At 39.9% G+C, this 21,995-nt stretch overlaps 1 protein-coding gene across 2 annotated transcripts in view; it reads right to left on the reverse strand.

Moving 5' to 3' along the window:
- Positions 1-21,995, reverse strand: part of IPO4 (importin 4) — a 722,238-nt gene that overhangs the window by 408,439 nt on the left and 291,804 nt on the right. For both annotated transcript variants that reach the window (XM_053702364.1, XM_053702363.1), the window contains exons 18-19: positions 5,473-5,584; positions 4,131-4,237 (exon numbers count right to left, since the gene is read on the reverse strand). In XM_053702364.1, the coding sequence (XP_053558339.1) occupies positions 4,131-4,237; positions 5,473-5,584 (219 nt within the window). The remainder of the gene's footprint in view (positions 1-4,130; positions 4,238-5,472; positions 5,585-21,995) is intronic.

The following is a 21,995-nucleotide window of genomic DNA, read 5'->3' on the forward strand; positions in this document are numbered from 1 at the left end:
ATAATTTCTTTAGAAGACCCTCTAACTTTTTATCCATAGGATCTTTGAAAGCACAACTGTCCTTAATAGGTATAGTTGTACGCTTAGCCAGGGTAGAAATAGCTCCCTCCACCTTAGGGATCGTTTGCCAAGAATCCCGAATGGTATCATATATGGGAAACATTTTCTTAAATTAGGAGGGGGGAGAGAACGGAATACCTGGTCTATCCCATTCCTTTGTAACAATGTCCGAAATTCTTTTAGGAACTGGAAAAACATCAGTGTAAGTAGGCACCTCTAGATATTTGTCCATCTTACACAATTTCTCTGGTCGTATCACAATAGGGTCACAATCATCTAGAGTCGCTAAAACCTCCCGGAGTAACAGGTGGAGGTGTTCAAGCCTAAATTTAAAGGACATCATGTCCGAATCTGTCTGAGGCAAAACATTTCCTGATTCTGAAAGTTCTCCCTCAGACAGTAATTCCCCGACCCCCCAAATCAGAGCACTGTGAGAGTACATCGGAAATGGTCAATAAAGCATCAGAGGGTTCAGTATGTACCGTAATACCTGACCTACTGTGTTTACCCTGTAAAACAGGCAGTTTAGATAATACCTCTGTAAGGGTAGTAGACATAACTGCAGCCATATCTTGCAGAGTAAAAGAATTAGACGCACTAGAAGTACTTGGCGTTGCTTGAGTGGGCGTTAAAGGTTGGGACACTTGGGGAGAATTGGATGGCATAACCTGATTCTCTTCAGACTGAGAATCATCCTTAGACATACTTTTATCACCTAAAATATGTTCTTTGCAGTGTAAGGCCCTTTCAGTACAAGAAGGACACAATGTAAGAGGGGGTTCCACAATGGCTTCTAAACACATAGAGCATTGACTATCCTCAATGTCAGACATGTTGAACAGGCTAGTAATAACCACAAAAGTCGTGAAAACACTTTATTTATTGAAGAAAAGTACTGCGCCTTTAAGAGATAAAAAAAGAGCACAATTTTCCCAAAACTGCTTAAAAGGTTAACAAATGTTCAATTTTAACGTATATCTATCCTAGATTGCAGTCTGATATTGCACCACAAGTAAGGAACAAATTAACCCTCTAAAGGAATAATGGGACACAAAACCGTTATGCAAAAAACGAGAGACAACCCCCTGCACCCTTGCCACAGCTCTGCTGTGACGCCTACCTACCCTCAGGGATCTGACAAACGTCTCACTATGACTCCGGTAGAAAATTTCTTAGTTTGGGCCCAACCGGAGCTGAAGTTTGCTGCCTTCTTGACAAAATCAACTGCGCATCTGAGGCGCGAAAATTAGGCCCCGCCCATCATATGCGATGTACTCTCATCCTAAACAACCGCAAGTAAAGCGGAACAGAACTAGCCATGTGGTATAAGCATCTTAAATTGTATGATTATAGCCATGTGAACCCCCAGCACAATGTACAACACCAGTTATATTGAACCGTTTTGCCGTTATGCTGCCCCAGTGTCTAAACCATGCTGCTATAATTGCTTGCTGCATTTAGCCCTGCTACAAATACTGCTTACCCCTTCCCTGTTTGGGAACTATGTCAGCCAGTTCTGATATATCACAGTCTCCAGAAAAAAATGACTGAACATACATCAATGCTTGTAGCATGAAAACGTTCCCCAAACTGAAGATTCTCTACTACTCCTCAGCCATTCTGTGGGAACCCACATGGATCTTAGTGACATCTGCTTAGATCATCAACCTCCAGGCAGAAATCTTCTTCTAAATGCTGCCTGAGAAAAAATAGTACTCACCGGTACCATTTAAAATAAAAAATTCTCCGCAGGGTACTTCGAAATAACTTTCCAACACTTCAGACCAGCTTGCACAGTCCAGGAGCACCGGAGTTACTGCTTGCTGCTGCCTAGCCTGAAGGAAGTACGCATCTGAACGTGCAAAAATAAGCCCCGCCCCTTAAGGTCGATGCCGGAGTAGGCCCAAACACAACCGCATGGGGAAGCGGTTTCACACCTAAGTTAAACAGCTAATGTCTGACCTATAACCCCTCAAATGCCAGTAAGCAAACATAAAAATGCCACAAAATAAAAAACGTTATGTATCGTTTTTCTTTGAATGCCCATAGTGTCACACAATGCCCATAAGTCAACCATTAATAAAAATCCAGGGACTCCAGTAATACCCTTCATATAAAATAGGATTACTGTTTACCCCATTCCCATGCAGGGAAACAAATGTCAGCCAAATCTGATATATCACGTCTCCTCAGAATAAAAAGGCTGCACATACCTTAATGCTGCTTGTAGCATGAAACCGGTCTCCACACTGAAGATGTCTCATGGTTACCTTCAGAAGTCTTGTGGGAACCAGCATGGATCTTAGTTACAACTGCTAAGATCATCAACCTCAGGGCAGAAATATTCTCCCATGTCCCCCTGAGGAAAATAGTACTCACAGGTACCATTTAAAATAACAAACTTCTTGATTGAGGAAACTAAAACTAACACCTCACTCTACCATGTCTTCCTAGTATAACACAGGCAAAGAGAATGACTGGAGGTGGAGGGGAAGGGAGGGGCTATATATACAGCTCTGCTGTGGTACTCTTTGCCACTTCCTGTTAGCAGGAGGTTAATATCCCACAAGTAAGGATGAAATCCGTGGACTCGTCATATCTTTGTAAAGGAAAAGTCAGCACTTACCTTTATACATCTGCCCGGCAGCAAGGCAGCTCACTAGGTTTGAGAGGCAAGATCCCTCACATGGACCTGTGGGAAAAAATGCAAAGACTGAATAATCTTATTCAGGCTTTAGAAATAGGGCAGCATCAGTATATGGGAGACGCAGTGATTATACCCCACAAGTTCCCATTAGTCTAAAGCCACCACTGCTCTACTGAAGAGACTGATATGGACTACGGCTACACCCTAGGACAAAGCAGCACAATCTTGCACTACTTAAAAAATAATAAAATCTTGCTTGAAGAATCTTTTAATAACATCTAACTTTACCACTTCCTTGCTCTAACGTAGGCAAAGAGAATGACTGGGGTTGGAGGGAAGGGAGGTGATATTTAACAGCTTTGCTGTGGTGCTCTTTGCAGCCTCCTGCTGGGCAGAAGTGATATTTCTAATAGTAATTAGATGATCTGTGGACTCATTGTGTCATTAGAAAGAAAAACAGACTAACCAACTCTGCCTTTCCACAAAGGTGTAGCAAAGTGTTAAAAGTAAAGCAAAGGACTGCCTCGCTAACTTTTAACTGCTAAAAGCCACCACTACTCTTACTCAAGAGATTGACGTGGACACAGCTAGACCCCAATCCATGCTTGCAGGGTAAAGTACCCATAAAAGGATTAAATTCTTCAGACACTAACTTTGCACAACCTCCATTGACAGAGGCAAAGAGAATGACTGGGGGTGATGGGTAAGGCAGTTACACTTAACAGCTTTGCTGGGGTGCTCTTTGCCTCCTTCTGCTGGCCAGGAGTTGAATATCCAACTAGTAATTGGAATGACGTTGTGGACTCTCCATATCATAGGAAAGAAATGCGGTTTGTCGCCGTATATTGCGGTTACAATCATAACACCACCATCTAATACTAAAACTGTTTAAAAATAATATTGCACAAAAAAGTTATAAAGGCTCAAAGATATGAGGCACAAAAGGCCTTTAACCTAGGCATACATACAAATACATGGCTAAATATGTATTTGTATGTAAATATATGTGTACAAATATATTAATGTATTTATATGTGCATATATGTATTTACAGTCACATATACACATATTAAAACATTAATATATATGTTTACATATAAAGACAGATATATAAAATCATTAGAGCCGTTAGCCATTAAGAAGATGAGAACATGATAAAACCTATTAATGCAATATTCATATGTAATAACATAGTAACATAGTAGATGAGGTTGAAAAAAGACCGAAGTCCATTGAGTTCAACCTATACAAATCTAAAATATATACAAAAAGCTCCAGTTAAGCTTAAATAATCCCACTAAAAGGTGACCCATTTAATAAAGTATTTAAGTATGTATTTAGTGTAAATATTTTAAATTTCCTAATGTGAATATGCTATGTTGTTTGCGCGATGAGTGTCTTGTAAATTTAAATAGCAACTCACCCCTCAATCTCATTATATTCATCCTCATCTTCAATCACAGTATCTCCGTCCTCAGCATCATCTTCATCATCAAATAACATAAAGGTATGATTTTCACTGTAATGAATCTAAAAGATATAAGTCGGTGCATAAAAAAGTATAAGAAAGAGTTGGATTATTGGTTGTTTTTTTAAAGAACGATTTGAGTGAACTGAATAGTTAGAGCATGTCATTTTACACTAGCTACGCTGTAAGTCTTTGTTTAATAGTTAAAGTACCACATTATGAAGTTGCAAAGTACTGCTGGTCTTGTACAGTCATGGTCGGTGAGCAAATCACCAACAGCAGTCACACATCTGGGTCTTTGGCTCCCCAGCAGTACTTTAATGCTGAATGTAATACCTTTGCAGGGGTTAAACATAAAGACTAGTGTTGAAATTACACGTTCTAACAAATTACAGCATGTAATTCTTTACACTATAATGTCCCCTTAAGGTGATAATTAGATAGTCAATAAAAGGTCATCTGGCAGAAGAGGCTAAAAGAAAGTTCACCGCCTGAACCTGAAAGTAGAATTAAAGTGATGGTAAATTCGTATGTATTGCAACATATTCTAGATGCTCTTACTTTAACTAGCAGATCGATGTGCTTATATTTAAAAAATAAACTTATTCCGTTTTTATTAGGGTAACTGTACAGTCTAATAATCTGCCTCTCTCTATATTTTTCACAGGGGCAGCTGTGATTGACATCGGTTTTAGCCAATCATCAGCTCACCATGCGCCCCATGTGAAATCTGACCTGCACGCTCCCGTGCTCTCAACTCACTCATTGCTATGGACTGCGCATGCGCAATTCTTACGCTAATTGCACATCTCTAAATGATAATACTCAGCTCCGGAGTCCGGGTTACATAAACATAGTATCCGATGTAAGTAAACAGTAAATCATTCATTTTCGTACTGATTCACTGTTTACTTTAATTTCTATCATCAGCAATTATTTTTTCTCTTCTTTAATACAATTATTGTAAGTATATTTTTAAAAAAATTACTTCAAAAAAATTACAAACATTTATTTTCAAATTATAAGTATTATAATCAATTATTTGTGGTAAACGTTCAATTATTTTTGGACTCTCTATATTATGTCTTAATGACAAAATTAAATATATTTAAAATAATTTTTATTTTATACCTTTAATTTTAATATCGTAATTATTTATGTTTTAATGTTTTCACGGGTAGATGATCGCTGAGTTGGAAATAATTAGGTGAAAATTAAAATGAAGTGATAGAGATGGTAGGAAGGTAATAAAGAAGAACAGTAAGCAACATGTTTGCAGTGATGAAAGAGTACTAACCACTATTCCTTCTCTTGATCGCAAGGAAAGAAGCATTAATGTGGTAATTTTGTCGAGATGTGAAGAGATTGAGTCTCCCATAATCACAGAAAGTGCTGCAAAAAGACTGTACCTGTAAAAAACACATGAAAACTCATAATGTACATAAGCACACAGAGGGTAATGCACACACGTACAATACAAACGACCACACACAAACAATAATAGTGTTTGCCTAATCAGTAAAGCTAGATACAGATACCAGAAATACAAGTGAAGTGTATGAGGTATTTCTGACTATGGACCTGGTGCTCTTAAAGCTCTCTGCTCTGGTGAGATGATCTAAGAAGCCTCGTCAGCACTGTGATGTCTCTCAAAGAAATGTAGTAAGGCAAGTTTTAGCTTGAGAGCTGCTTATCTTGCTATGCAGGGTACTGGGTATAAAGGAGAGACACATACATTACAATATAATGATGTAAAATAATCCTACAGCTTTTGCGAGATTTCTCTCCATACGGGTGAGTTTTTGATCATTGGGCTCTATGCCAACCACAATGTGGAGGTGGTAATAGTTTTACAGTTAGAACCCTTTTAAAACTTGTCTGTGAAAATATTGTGAACTTGCAATAACTAATGCTCTCTATACTTTCAATGACAAGCACAAACTCACACTTATATTACAGGTCCATGGTTAAATGGTCAAATTTGCTTTGTTCTCTTGCTATTCTTAGTTGAAAGCTAAACCTAGGTGGGCTCATATGCTATTTTCTAACCCCTTAAAAACCTTCTCTTATCTGAATTAATTTGACATTTTTTTTACAGCTAGAGGGTGTTAGTTCATGTGTTTCATATAGATAACATTGTACTCATGCACGTAACGTTATTTAAGCAAAAAGCAGTTAGAGTGAGATGCAAGACATGGGTTGTAGGATAATGGTCCAGGGCTTCTCCCAGGGTAAGTAAAAAAAAAAAAAACTAAGAGAGAGCAGAAATCTATACCTTCACAGAATTCTTGGATTTGAGGAACAAAAATAAATTCCTATATTAGAGCATAGTACAGGCCAAGACCTGAAAATAGGGTGTTAATGACCAACTAGGCCAAGTCCAAATTATGGACAAGGGCATCAGCATTAAGACTGGCAAGTTAAGGTAACACTGGGCAATCTCTCCCTCTAACTCATTAGCAGGAAGCTCTGCACCGGCATCGATGGCCGCAATCGTTGGTGGGTGGGAGCTTACCGTGGGAGGCGGGTGGGCGGCCATCGATGAGAAACTGAAGAGAGAGGGGGGCGGGATCGGGGGCGGGATCGTCGGGAGCGCGCACTGGAGCGCACGGGGAGGGAGCGGGTGGGCGCATGCACAGGGAGGGAGCGGGTGGGAACCGCTACACTACAGTAAAACCATGTTATATGAGTGGCAGTAAGGGGGGATAAAATAACCCACAAAAGTAAATCTAAGGGATCTGGGAGCGGGTGGGGAAGCTACCCTACAGATAAAATAAAAAAATAAAAAAAAAAACATTTGTTTTTGCAAACAGGGTACTGGCAGACAGCTGCCAGTACCCAAGATGGCTCCCAGTAAGGTAGAGGTGGAGGGTTAGAGAGCTGTTTGGGGGGGGGGGGATCAGGGAGGTTGGGGGCTAAGGGGGGATCCTACACAGCGGCATATGTAAATATGCTATACAATTTTTTTTAAATATACCTTTCATCTTAAGTACTGGCAGAAAGTCTGCCAGTACTTAAGATGGCGGGGACAATTGTGGGGTGGGGGAGGGAAGGGAGCTGTTTGGGAGGGATCAGGGGGTCTGATGTGTCAGGTGGGAGGCTGATCTCTACACTAAAGCTAAAATTAACCCTGCAAGCTCCCTACAAACTACTTAATTAACCCCTTCACTGCTAGCCATAATACACGTGTGATGCGCAGCAGCATTTAGCGGCCTTCTAATTACCAGAAAGCAACGCCAAAGTCATATATGTCTGCTATTTCTGAAAAAAAGGGGATCCCAGAGAAGCATTTACAACCATTTATGCCATACTTGCACAAGCTGTTTGTAAATAATTTCAGTGAGAAACCTAAAATTGTGAAAAATTTTAAGTTTTTTTTTTTTATTTGATCGCATTTAGCGGTGAAATGGTAGCATGAAATATACCAAGATGGGCCTAGATCAATACTTGGGGTTGTCTACTACACTACACTAAAGCTAAAATTAACCCTAGACGCTGCCTACATGCTCCCTACTTAACCCCTTCACTGCTGGGCATAATACACGTGTGATGCGCAGTGGCATTTAGCGGCCTTCTAATTACCAAAAAGCAACGCCAAAGTCATATATGTCTGCTATTTCTGAACAAAGGGGATCCCAGAGAAGCATTTACAACCATTTATGCCATAATTGCACAAGTTGTTTGTAAATAATTTCAGTGAGAAACCTAAAGTTTGTGAAAATGTTTGGGAAAAAGTGAACAATTTTTTTTATTTGATTGCATTTGGTGGTGAAATGGTGGCACGAAATATAAAAAAAAATTAGCCTAGATCAATACTTTGGGATGTCTTCTAAAAAAAAATATATACATGTCAAGGGTTAATCAGGGATTCCTGAAAGATATCAGTGTTCCAATGTAACTATCGCTAATTTTGGAAAAAAAAGTGGTTTGGAAATAGCAAAGTGCTACTTGTATTTATTTCCCTATAACTTGCAAAAAAAGCAAAGAACATGTAAACATTTGGGTATTTCTAAACTCAGAACAAAATTTAGAAACTGTTTAGCACGGGTGTTTTTTGGTGGTTGTAGATGTGTAACAGATTTTGGGGTTCAAAGTTAGAAAAAGTGGGGGGGTTTTTTTCATTTTTTCCTCATATTTTATAAAAAAAACATAATTTATGTAAGAACTTACCTGATAAATTCATTTCTTTCATATTAGCAAGAGTCCATGAGCTAGTGACGTATGGGATATACATTCCTACCAGGAGGGGCAAAGTTTCCCAAACCTCAAAATGCCTATAAATACACCCCTCACCACACCCACAATTCAGTTTAACGAATAGCCAAGAAGTGGGGTGATAAAAAAGTGCGAAAGCATATAAAATAAGGAATTGGAATAATTGTGCTTTATACAAAATCATAACCACCACATAAAAAGGGCGGGCCTCATGGACTCTTGCTAATATGAAAGAAAACAGAATTTATGCTTACCTGATAAATTACTTTCTCCAACGGTGTGTCCGGTCCACGGCGTCATCCTTACTTGTGGGATATTCTCTTCCCCAACAGGAAATGGCAAAGAGCCCAGCAAAGCTGGTCACATGATCCCTCCTAGGCTCCGCCTTCCCCAGTCATTCGACCGACGTAAAGGAGGAATATGCATAGGAGAAATCATATGATACCGTGGTGACTGTAGTTAGAGAAAATAATTCATCAGACCTGATTAAAAAACCAGGGCGGGCCGTGGACCGGACACACCATTGGAGAAAGTAATTTATCAGGTAAGCATAAATTCTGTTTTCTCCAACATAGGTGTGTCCGGTCCACGGCGTCATCCTTACTTGTGGGAACCAATACCAAAGCTTTAGGACACATATGATGGGAGGGAGCAAATCAGGTCACCTAGATGGAAGGCACCACGGCTTGCAAAACCTTTCTCCCAAAAATAGCCTCAGAAGAAGCAAAAGTATCAAATTTGTAAAATTTGGTAAAAGTGTGCAGTGAAGACCAAGTCGCTGCCTTACATATCTGATCAACAGAAGCCTCGTTCTTGAAGGCCCATGTGGAAGCCGCAGCCCTAGTGGAATGAGCTGTGATTCTTTCAGGAGGCTGCCGTCCGGCAGTCTCATAAGCCAATCGGATGATGCTTTTAAGCCAAAAAGAGAGAGAGGTAGAAGTTGCTTTTTGACCTCTCCTTTTACCAGAATAAACAACAAACAAGGAAGATGTTTGTCTGAAATCCTTTGTAGCCTCTAAATAGAATTTTAGAGCACGAACTACATCCAAATTGTGCAACAAACGTTCCTTCTTTGAAACTGGATTCGGACACAAAGAAGGCACAACTATCTCCTGGTTAATATTTTTGTTAGAAACAACTTTCGGAAGAAAACCAGGTTTAGTACGCAAAACCACCTTATCTGCATGGAACACCAGATAAGGAGGAGAACACTGCAGAGCAGATAACTCTGAAACTCTTCTAGCAGAAGAAATTGCAACCAAAAACAAAACTTTCCAAGATAATAACTTAATATCTACGGAATGTAAGGGTTCAAACGGAACCCCTTGAAGAACTGAAAGAACTAAATTGAGACTCCAAGGAGGAGTCAAAGGTTTGTAAACAGGCTTGATTCTAACCAGAGCCTGAACAAAAGCTTGAACATCTGGCACAGCCGCCAGCTTTTTGTGAAGTAAAACAGATAAAGCAGAAATCTGTCCCTTCAAAGAACTTGCAGATAATCCTTTCTCCAAACCCTCTTGTAGAAAGGATAGAATCTTAGGAATTTTTATCTTGTTCCATGGGAATCCTTTCGATTCGCACCAACAGATATATTTTTTCCATATTTTATGGTAAATTTTTCTAGTTACAGGCTTTCTAGCCTGAATAAGAGTATCAATGACAGAATCTGAGAACCCACGCTTTGATAAAATCAAGCGTTCAATCTCCAAGCAGTCAGTTGGAGTGAGGCCAGATTCGGATGTTCGAACGAACCTTGAACAAGAAGGTCCTGTCTCAAAGGTAGCTTCCATGGTGGAGCCGATGACATATTCACCAGGTCTGCATACCAAGTTCTGCGTGGCCACGCAGGAGCTATCAAGATCACCGAAGCCCTCTCCTGATTGATCCTGGCTACCAGCCTGGGAATGAGAGGAAACGGTGGGAATACATAAGCTAGGTTGAAGGTCCAGGGCGCTACTAGTGCATCTACTAGAGTCGCCTTGGGATCCCTGGATCTGGACCCGTAGCAAGGAACCTTGAAGTTCTGACGAGACGCCATCAGATCCATGTCTGGAATGCCCCATAATTGAGTTATGTGGGCAAAGATTTCCGGATGGAGTTCCCACTCCCCCGGATGAAATGTCTGACGACTCAGAAAATCCGCTTCCCAATTTTCCACTCCTGGGATGTGGATTGCAGACAAGTGGCAGGAGTGAATCTCCGCCCATTGAATTACTTTGGTCACTTCTTCCATCGCCAGGGAACTCCTTGTTCCCCCCTGATGGTTGATATATGCAACAGTCGTCATGTTGTCTGATTGAAACCTTATGAATTTGGCCTTTGCTAGTTGAGGCCAAGCCTTGAGAGCATTGAATATCGCTCTCAGTTCCAGAATGTTTATCGGGAGAAAAGATTCTTCCCGAGACCATAGACCCTGAGCTTTCAGGGGTTTCCAGACAGCGCCCCAGCCCACCAGACTGGCGTTGGTCGTGACAATGACCCACTCTGGTCTGCGGAAGCTCATCCCTTGAGACAGGTTGTCCAGGGTCAGCCACCAACGGAGTGAATCTCTGGTCCTCTGATCTACTTGGATCGTCGGGGACAAGTCTGTATAATCCCCATTCCACTGTCTGAGCATGCACAGTTGTAATGGTCTTAGATGAATTCGCGCAAAAGGAACTATGTCCATTGCCGCAACCATCAAACCTATTACTTCCATGCACTGCGCTATGGAAGGAAGAAGAACAGAATGAAGTACTTGACAAGAGCTTAGAAGTTTTGATTTTCTGACCTCTGTCAGAAAAATCTTCATTTCTAAGGAGTCTATTATTGTTCCCAAGAAGGGAACTCTTGTTGACGGGAATAGAGAACTTTTTTCTACGTTCACTTTCCACCCGTGAGATCTGAGAAAGGCTAGGACAATGTCCGTATGAGCCTTTGCTTGTGGCAGAGACGACGCTTGAATCAGTATGTCGTCCAAGTAAGGTACTACTGCAATGCCCCTTGGCCTTAGCACCGCTAGAAGGGACACTAGTACCTTTGTGAAAATTCTTGGAGCAGTGGCTAATCCGAATGGAAGTGCCACAAACTGGTAATGCTTGTCCCTGAGCGAAGAGAGAGAGTCTGCCCCCCACCAGATCCGGTCCCGGATCGGAGGCCAACATCTCATTCTGTCTTAGTAGCGGTAGCAGGCTTCTTGGCCTGCTTACCTTTGTTCCAGCCTTGCATCGGTCTCCAGGCTGGCTTGGTTTGAGAAGAATTACCCTCTTGCTTAGAGGATGTAGAATTTGAGGCTGGTCCGTTTCTGCGAAAGGGACGAAAATTTGTTTTATTTTTAGCCTTAAAAGACCTATCCTGAGGAAGGGCGTGGCCCTTTCCCCCAGTGATGTCTGAAATAATCTCTTTCAAGTCAGGGCCAAACAGCGTTTTCCCCTTGAAAGGGATGTTAAGCAATTTGTTCTTGGAGGACACATCCGCTGACCAAGACTTTAGCCAAAGCGCTCTGCGCGCCACAATAGCAAAACCTGAATTTTTCGCCGCTAATCTAGCTAATTGCAAAGTGGCGTCTAAGGTAAAAGAGTTAGCCAATTTAAGTGCTTGAACTCTGTCCATAACCTCCTCATAAGAAGATGCTTTATTGAGCGACTTTTCTAGTTCTCCGAACCAGAAACACGCTGCTGTAGTGACAGGAACAATGCATGAAATTGGTTGTAGAAGGTAACCTTGCTGAACAAACATCTTTTTAAGCAAACCCTCTAATTTTTTATCCATAGGATCTTTGAAAGCACAACTATCTTCTATAGGGATAGTGGTGCGTTTGTTTAGAGTAGAAACCGCCCCCCTCGACCTTGGGGACTGTCTGCCATAAGTCCTTCCTGGGGTCGACCATAGGAAATAATTTCTTAAATATAGGGGGAGGGACAAAAGGTATGCCGGGCCTTTCCCATTCTTTATTTACAATGTCCGCCACCCGCTTGGGTATAGGAAAAGCTTCGGGGGGCACCGGGACCTCTAGGAACTTGTCCATCTTACATAATTTCTCTGGAATGACCAAATTGTCACAATCATCCAGAGTAGATAACACCTCCTTAAGCAGAGCGCGGAGATGTTCCAATTTAAATTTGAATGTAATAACGTCAGGTTCAGCTTGTTGAGAAATTTTTCCTGAATCTGAAATTTCTCCCTCAGACAAAACCTCCCTGGCCCCTCAGACTGGTGTAAGGGCATGTCAGAACCATTATCATCAGTGTCCTCATGCTCTTCAGTATCTAAAACAGAGCAGTCGCGCTTTCGCTGATAAGTGGGCATTTTGGCTAAAATGTTTTTAATAGAATTATCCATTACAGCCGTTAATTGTTGCATAGTAAGGAGGATTGGCGCACTAGATGAACTAGGGACCTCCTGAGTGGGCAAGACTGGTGTAGACATAGAAGGAGATGATGCAGTACCATGCTTACTCCCCTCACTTAAGGAATCATTTTGGGCAACATTATTATCAGTGGCATCATTGTCCCTACTTTGTTTGTCACATTCATCACATATATTTAAATGGAGAGGAACCTTGGCTTCCGAACATACAGAACATCGTCTATCTGATGGTTCAGACATGTTAATAGGCATAAACTTGATAACAAAGCACAAAAAAACGTTTTAAAATAAAACCGTTACTGTCACTTTAAATTTTAAACTGAACACACTTTATTACTGAATATGTGCAAAAGTATGAAGGAATTGTTCAAAATTCACCAAAATTTCACCACAGTGTCTTAAAGCCTTAAAAGTATTGCACACCAAATTTGAAAGCTTTAACTCTTAAAATAACGGAACCGGAGCCGTTACATTTAACCCCTATACAGTCCCTGGTATCTGCTTTGCTGAGACCCAACCAAGCCCAGAGGGGAATACGATACCAAATGACGCCTTCAATAAGCTTTTTCAGTGGATCTGAGCTCCTCACACATGCATCTGCATGCCTTGCTTCTCAAAAACAACTGCGCATTAGTGGCGCGAAAATGAGGCTCTGCCTATGACTAGAAAAGGCCCCCAGTGAAAAAGGTGTCCAAAACAGTGCCTGACGTTTTTTTAACAGAATTCCCAAGATTAAAATAACTCTTCAAAGTTATAAACCATTAAATATGCTTATAAAGTAATCGTTTTAGCCCAGAAAAATGTCTACCAGTCTTTAAAGCCCTTGTGAAGCCCTTTATTCTTATATTTAAAACTAAGAAAATGGCTTACCGGATCCCATAGGGAAAATGACAGCTTCCAGCATTACCAAGTCTTGTTAGAAATGTGTCATACCTCAAGCAGCAAAAGTCTGCTCACTGTTTCCCCCAACTGAAGTTAATTCATCTCAACAGTCCTGTGTGGAAACAGCCATCGATTTTAGTAACGGTTGCTAAAATCATTTTCCTCTTACAAACAGAAATCTTCATCTCTTTTCTGTTTCAGAGTAAATAGTACATACCAGCACTATTTTAAAATAACAAACTCTTGATTGAAGAATAAAAACTACATTTAAACACCAAAAAACTCTTAGCCATCTCTGTGGAGATGTTGCCTGTGCAACGGCAAAGAGAATGACTGGGGAAGGCGGAGCCTAGGAGGGATCATGTGACCAGCTTTGCTGGGCTCTTTGCCATTTCCTGTTGGGGAAGAGAATATCCCACAAGTAAGGATGACGCCGTGGACCGGACACACCTATGTTGGAGAAATGAATTTATCAGGTAAGTTCTTACATAAATTATGTTTTCTTTCATGTAATTAGCAAGAGTCCATGAGCTAGTGACGTATGGGATAATGATTACCCAAGATGTAGATCTTTCCACACAAGAGTCACTAGAGAGGGAGGGATAAAATAAAGACAGCCAATTCCTGCTGAAAATAATCCACACCCAAAAATAAAGTTTAACGAAAAACATAAGCAGAAGATTCAAACTGAAACCGCTGCCTGAATTACTTTTCTACCAAAAACTGCTTCAGAAGAAGAAAATACATCAAAATGGTAGAATTTAGTAAAAGTATGCAAAGAGGACCAAGTTGCTGCTTTGCAAATCTGATCAACCGAAGCTTCATTCCTAAACGCCCAGGAAGTAGAAACTGACCTAGTAGAATGAGCTGTAATTCTCTGAGGCGGAGTTTTACCCGACTTAACATAGGCAAGATGAATTAAAGATTTCAACCAAGATGCCAAAGAAATGGCAGAAGCTTTCTGGCCTTTTCTAGAACCGGAAAAGATAACAAATAGACTAGAAGTCTTTCTGAAAGATTTAGTAGCTTCAACATAATATTTCAAAGCTCTAACAACATCCAAAGAATGCAACGATTTCTCCTTAGAATTCTTAGGATTAGGACATAATGAAGGAACCACAATTTCTCTACTGTTGTTGGAATTCACAACTTTAGGTAAAAATTCAAAAGAAGTTCGCGACACCGCCTTATCCTGATGAAAAATCAGAAAAGGAGACTCACAAGAAAGAGCAGATAATTCAGAAACTCTTCTGGCAGAAGAGATGGCCAAAAGGAACAAAACTTTCCAAGAAAGTAATTTAATGTCCAATGAATGCATAGGTTCAAACGGAGGAGCTTGAAGAGCCCCCAGAACCAAATTCAAACTCCAAGGAGGAGAAATTGACTTAATGACAGGTTTTATACGAACCAAAGCTTGTACAAAACAATGAATATCAGGAAGAATAGCAATCTTTCTGTGAAAAAGAACAGAAAGAGCAGAGATTTGTCCTTTCAAGGAACTTGCGGACAAACCTTTATCTAAACCATCCTGAAGAAACTGTAAAATTCTCGGAATTCTAAAAGAATGCCAAGAAAAATGATGAGAAATACACCAAGAAATATAAGTCTTCCAGACTCTATAATATATCTCTCTAGATACAGATTTACGAGCCTGTAACATAGTATTAATCACAGCGTCAGAGAAACCTCTTTGACGAAGAATCAAGCGTTCAATCTCCATACCTTTAAATTTAAGGATTTCAGATCCTGATGGAAAAAAGGACCTTGAGACAGAAGGTCTGGTCTTAACGGAAGAGTCCACGGTTGGCAAGAGGCCATCCGGACAAGATCCGCATACCAAAACCTGTGAGGCCATGCCGGAGCTACCAGCAGAACAAACGAGCATTCCTTCAGAATCTTGGAGATTACTCTTGGAAGAAGAACTAGAGGCGGAAAGATATAGGCAGGATGATACTTCCAAGGAAGTGATAATGCATCCACTGCCTCCGCCTGAGGATCCCGGGATCTGGACAGATACCTGGGAAGTTTCTTGTTTAGATGGGACGCCATCAAATCTATTTCTGGAAGTTCCCACATTTGAACGATCTGAAGAAACACCTCTGGGTGAAGAGACCATTCGCCCGGATGCAACGTTTGGCGACTGAGATAATCCGCTTCCCAATTGTCTACACCTGGGATATGAACCGCAGAGATTAGACAGGAGCTGGATTCCGCCCAAACCAAAATTCGAGATACTTCTTTCATAGCCAGAGGACTGTGAGTTCCTCCTTGATGATTGAAGTATGCCACAGTCGTGACATTGTCTGTCTGAAAACAAATGAACGATTCTCTCTTCAGAAGAGGCCAAAACTGAAGAGCTCTGAAAATTGCACGGAGTTCCAAAATATTGATCGGTAATCTCACCTCCTGAGATTCCCAAACTCCTTGTGCCGTCAGAGATCCCCACACAGCTCCCCAACCTGTGAGACTTTCATCTGTTGAAATTACAGTCCAGGTCGGAAGCACAAAAGAAGCCCCCTGAATTAAACGATGGTGATCTGTCCACCACGTTAGAGAGTGTCGAACAATCGGTTTTAAAGATATTAATTGAGATATCTTTGTGTAATCCTTGCACCATTGATTCAGCATACAAAGCTGAAGAGGTCGCATGTGAAAACGAGCAAAGGGGATCGCGTCCGATGCAGCAGTCATAAGACCTAGAATTTCCATGCATAAGGCTACCGAAGGGAATGATTGTGACTGAAGGTTTCGACAAGCTGCCATCAGTTTTAGACGCCTCTTGTCTGTTAAAGACAGAGTCATGGACACTGAATCTATTTGGAAACCCAGAAAGGTTACCCTTGTCTGAGGAATCAATGAACTTTTTGGTAAATTGATCCTCCAACCATGATCTTGAAGAAACAACACAAGTCGATTCGTATGAAATTCTGCTAAATGTAAAGACTGAGCAAGTACCAAGATATCGTCCAAATAAGGAAATACCACAATACCCTGTTCTCTGATTACAGACAGAAGGGCACCGAGAACCTTTGTAAAAATTCTTGGAGCTGTAGCAAGGCCAAACGGCAGAGCCACAAACTGGTAATGCTTGTCCAGAAAAGAGAATCTCAGGAACCGATAATGATCCGGATGAATCGGAATATGCAGATATGCATCCTGTAAATCTATTGTGGACATATAATGCCCTTGCTGAACAAAAGGCAAGATAGTCCTTACAGTTACCATCTTGAACGTTGGTATCCTTACATAACGATTCAATATTTTTAGATCCAGAACTGGTCTGAAGGAATTCTCCTTCTTTGGTACAATGAAGAGATTTGAATAAAACCCCATCCCCTGTTCCTGAACTGGAACTGGCATAATTACTCCAGTCAACTCTAGATCTGAAACACAATTCAGAAATGCTTGAGCTTTCACTGGATTTACTGGGACACGGGAAAGAAAAAATCTCTTTGCAGGAGGTCTCATCTTTTCTTTTCTTTCAATTCTGTACCCTTCTGAAACAATGTTCTGAATCCAAAGATTGTGAACAGAATTGATCCAAATTTCTTTGAAAAAACGTAACCTGCCCCCTACCAGCTGAGCTGGAATGAGGGCCGCACCTTCATGTGGACTTAGAAACAGGCTTTGCCTTTCTGGCTGGCTTGGATTTATTCCAGATTGGAGATGGTTTCCAAACTGAAACTGCTCCTGAGGATGAAGGATCAGGTTTTTGTTCTTTGTTGAAACAAAAGGAACGAAAACGATTATTAGCTCTGTTTTTACCCTTAGATTTTTTATCCTGTGGTAAAAAGGTTCCTTTCCCACCAGTAACAGTTGAAATAATAGAATCCAACTGAGAACCAAATAATTTGTTACCCTGGAAAGAAATGGAAAGTAGAGTTGATTTAGAAGCCATATCAGCATTCCAAGTCTTAAGCCATAAAGCTCTTCTAGCTAAAATAGCTAGAGACATAAACCTGACATCAACTCTGATAATATCAAAGATGGCATCACAGATAAAATTATTAGCATGCTGAAGAAGAATAATAATATCATGAGAATCATGATGTGTTACTTGTTGCGCTAAGGTTTCCAACCAAAAAGTTGAAGCTGCAGCAACATCAGCCAAAGATATAGCAGGTCTAAGAAGATTACCTGAACACAGATAAGCTTTTCTTAGAATGGATTCAATTTTCCTATCTAAAGGATCCTTAAACGAAGTACCATCTGACGTAGGAATAGTAGTACGTTTAGCAAGGGTAGAAATAGCCCCATCAACTTTAGGGATTTTGTCCCAAAATTCTAATCTGTCAGACGGCACAGGATATAATTGCTTAAAACGTTTAGAAGGAGTAAATTAATTACCCAATTTATCCCATTCTTTGGAAATTACTGCAGAAATAGCATTAGGAACAGGAAAAACTTCTGGAATAACCACAGTAGATTTAAATACCTTATCCAAACGTTTAGAATTAGTATCAAGAGGACCAGAATCCTCTATTTCTAAAGCAATTAGAACTTCTTTAAGTAAAGAACGAATAAATTCCATTTTAAATAAATATGAAGATTTATCAGCATCAACCTCTGAGACAGAATCCTCTGAACCAGAAGAGTCATCAGAATCAGAATGATGATGTTCATTTAAAAATTCATCTGTAGGGAGAGAAGTTTTAAAAGATTTTTTACGTTTACTAAACAGTGAGAAATAGAGTAAACCAAGTCTCTATGGGAGGTGCGCAAAGTTCAAAAGGATGTTCAGAAACAAAATCTCTTATGTTATCAGGAACATTCTGCACCTTAGATGTTGAAGGAACTGCAACAGGCAATGGTACTTTACTAAAGGAAATATTATCTGCTTTAACAAGTTTGTCATGACAATCAATATAAACAACAGCTGGAGGAATAGCTACCAAAAGTTTACAGCAGATACACTTAGCTTTGGTAGATCCAGCACTAGACAGCGATTTTCCTGTAGTATCTTCTGACTCAGATGCAACGTGAGACATCTTGCAATATGTAAGAGAAAAAACAACAACATATAAAGCAAAATTGATCAAATTCCTTAAATGACAGTTTCAGGAATGGGAAAAAATGCCAAAGAACAAGCTTCTAGCAACCAGAAGCAATGAAAAATGAGACTTAAATAATGTGGAGACAAAAACAACGCCCATATTTTTTAGCGCCAAATAAGACGCCCACATTATTTGGCGCCTAAATGCTTTTTTGGCGCCAAAAATGACGCCACATCCGGAACGCCGACATTTTTGGCGCAAAATAACGTCAAAAAATGACACAACTTCCGGCGACACGTATGACGCCGGAAACGGAAAAGAATTTTTGCGCCAAAAAAGTCCGCGCCAAGAATGACGCAATAAAATGAAGCATTTTCAGCCCCCGCGAGCCTAACAGCCCACAGGGAAAAAAGTCAAATTTTTGAAGGTAAGAAAAAATGATTAAATCAAATGCATTATCCCAAATATGAAACTGACTGTCTGAAAAATAAGGAAAGTTGAACATTCTGAGTCAAGGCAAATAAATGTTTGAATACATATATTTAGAACTTTATAAACAAAGTGCCCAACCATAGCTTAGAGTGTCACAGAAAATAAGATTTACTTACCCCAGGACACTCATCTACATGTTTGTAGAAAGCCAAACCAGTACTGAAACGAGAATCAGCAGAGGTAATGGTATATATAAGAGTATATCGTCGATCTGAAAAGGGAGGTAAGAGATGAATCTCTACGACCGATAACAGAGAACCTATGAAATAGACCCCGTAGAAGGAGATCACTGCATTCAAATAGGCAATACTCTCCTCACATCCCTCTGACATTCACTGCACGCTGAGAGGAAAACCGGGCTCCAACTTGCTGCGGAGCGCATATCAACGTAGAATCTAGCACAAACTTACTTCACCACCTCCATTGGAGGCAAAGTTTGTAAAACTGAATTGTGGGTGTGGTGAGGGGTGTATTTATAGGCATTTTGAGGTTTGGGAAACTTTGCCCCTCCTGGTAGGAATGTATATCCCATACGTCACTAGCTCATGGACTCTTGCTAATTACATGAAATAAATTTACAGTAAATTATAAGATATGATGAAAATAATGGTATATTTAGAAAGTCCATTTAATGGCGATAAAATCTGTATATAATATGTGTGGGTACAGTAAATAAGTAAGAGGAAAATTACAGCTAAACACAAACACCGCAGAAATTTAAAAATAGCTCTGGTCCTTCAGGGAAAGAAATTGAAAAATGGCCTTGGTTCTTAAGGGGTTAAAATACAGAACAAAGAGGTTGCACTTTACAAAGCTGGAGGACACTCCCAAAATCTAGGTTTAAAATGTTAGTGTCTATAAAACAATGGGAGCTGCCATGTTGTAACTTAGGTTACCTTCTCTGTGCAGCCAATGGCTGTGTGGAATATAACTGTTCTGCTCTTTAATTTCTAACAGGAACTGAAATGCTCACAATTTCAGAATGGAAATATAGCAATAGAGGTGGCCAAGCGCATCGCCTTTGCAATGGCATACAAGCAGCTAAATCACAATATAAAGCTTTAACGCAAGTTTTTACAGTTCTAACACATGCAGATGGTAAAAAAAAATACATTTTCGAAATGTTTGCGTTTTTTAAGATGGCTGCTACAGCATATGACTAATACTTTCGACATGAATAGATGTAACTCTAGGTCACAATATATGGTTATACAGCAAATTTCACAGCTTTAACATAAGCAGTTGCAAAGAAAATACATTTTCAAAATTTTCACGTAAACCAATATGACTGCCACAGCATGTGACCAATTCCTTCAACATGAACAACTGTGACTCTAGGTCACAATATAAGGTTATATAGCAAGTTTCACAGTTCTAACATAAGCGGTTGCAGAGAAAATAATTTTTTGAAATTTTCGCGCAAAACAAAATGGTTGACAGATCATGTGATATACAGCCTTCATATTACGCACAATAGTGCTCACCATAGATGTCAATAAACATGGCCGCCTAGATTTAGAGTTTGGCGGTAGCCGTCAAAACCAGCGTTAGAGGCTCCTAACGCTGGTTTTTACCGCCCGTTGGTATTTGGAGTCAGTCAGGAAAGGGTTTAACGCTCACTTTGCAGCCGCGACTTTTCCATACCGCAGATCCCCTTACGTCAATTGCGTATCCTATCTTTTCAATGGGATCTTTCTAACGCGGGTATTTAGAGTCGTGGCTGTAGTAAGCGTTAGAAATCTAACGACAAAACTCCAGCCGCAGAAAAAAGTCAGGAGTTAAGAGGTTTCTGGGCTAACGCCGGTTCATAAAGCTTTTAACTACTGTGCTCTAAAGTACACCAACACCCATAAACTACCTATGTACCCCTAAACCGAGGCCCCCCACATTGCCGCCACTCTATTAAATTTTTTTAACCCCTAATCTGCCGACCGCACACACCGCCGCCACCTACGTTACCCCTAATCTGCTGCCCCTAATACCGCCGACACCTACATAATATTTATTAACCCCTAATCTGCCGCCCCAAACGTCGCCTCCACCTACCTACACTTATTAACCCCTAATCTGCCGACCGGACCTCACCGCTACTATAATAAATGTATTAACCCCTAATCCGCCTCACTCCCGCCTCAATAACCCTATAATAAATAGTATTAACCCCTAATCTTCCCTCCCTAACATCGCCGCCACCTAACTTCAAGCATTAACCCCTAATCTGCCAACCGGACCTCACCGCTACTCTAATAAATTTTTTAACCCCTAAAGCTAATTCTAACCCTAACACCCCCCTAAGTTAAATATAATTTAAATCTAACAAAATAAATTAACTCTTATTAAATAAATTATTCCTATTTAAAGCTAAATACTTACCTGTAAAATAAACCCTAATATAGCTACAATATAAATTATATAATTATATTGTAGCTATTTTAGGATTAATATTTATTTTACAGGCAACTTTGTAATTATTTTAACCAGTTACAATAGCTATTAAATAGTTAATAACTATTTAATAGCTACCTAGTTAAAATAATTACAAAATTACCTGTAAAATAAATCCTAACCTAAGTTACAATTAAACCTAACACTACACTATCAATAAATAAATTAAATAAACTACCTACAATTATCTACAATTAAACCTAACACTACACTATCAATAAATTAATTAAATACAATACCCACAAATAAATACAATGAAATAAACTAAGTTATAAAAAATAAAAAAATATTTAGAAACATTAGAAAAATATTACAACAATTTTAAAACTAATTTTAAACTAATTACACCTACTCTAAGCCCCCTAATAAAATAACAAAGACCCCCAAAATAAAAAAATGCCCTACCCTATTCTAAAATTAAAATAGAAAAGCTCTTTTACCTTAC

This window comes from Bombina bombina, chromosome 2, assembly GCF_027579735.1.
Source record: "Bombina bombina isolate aBomBom1 chromosome 2, aBomBom1.pri, whole genome shotgun sequence".
Lineage (NCBI taxonomy): Eukaryota > Metazoa > Chordata > Amphibia > Anura > Bombinatoridae > Bombina > Bombina bombina.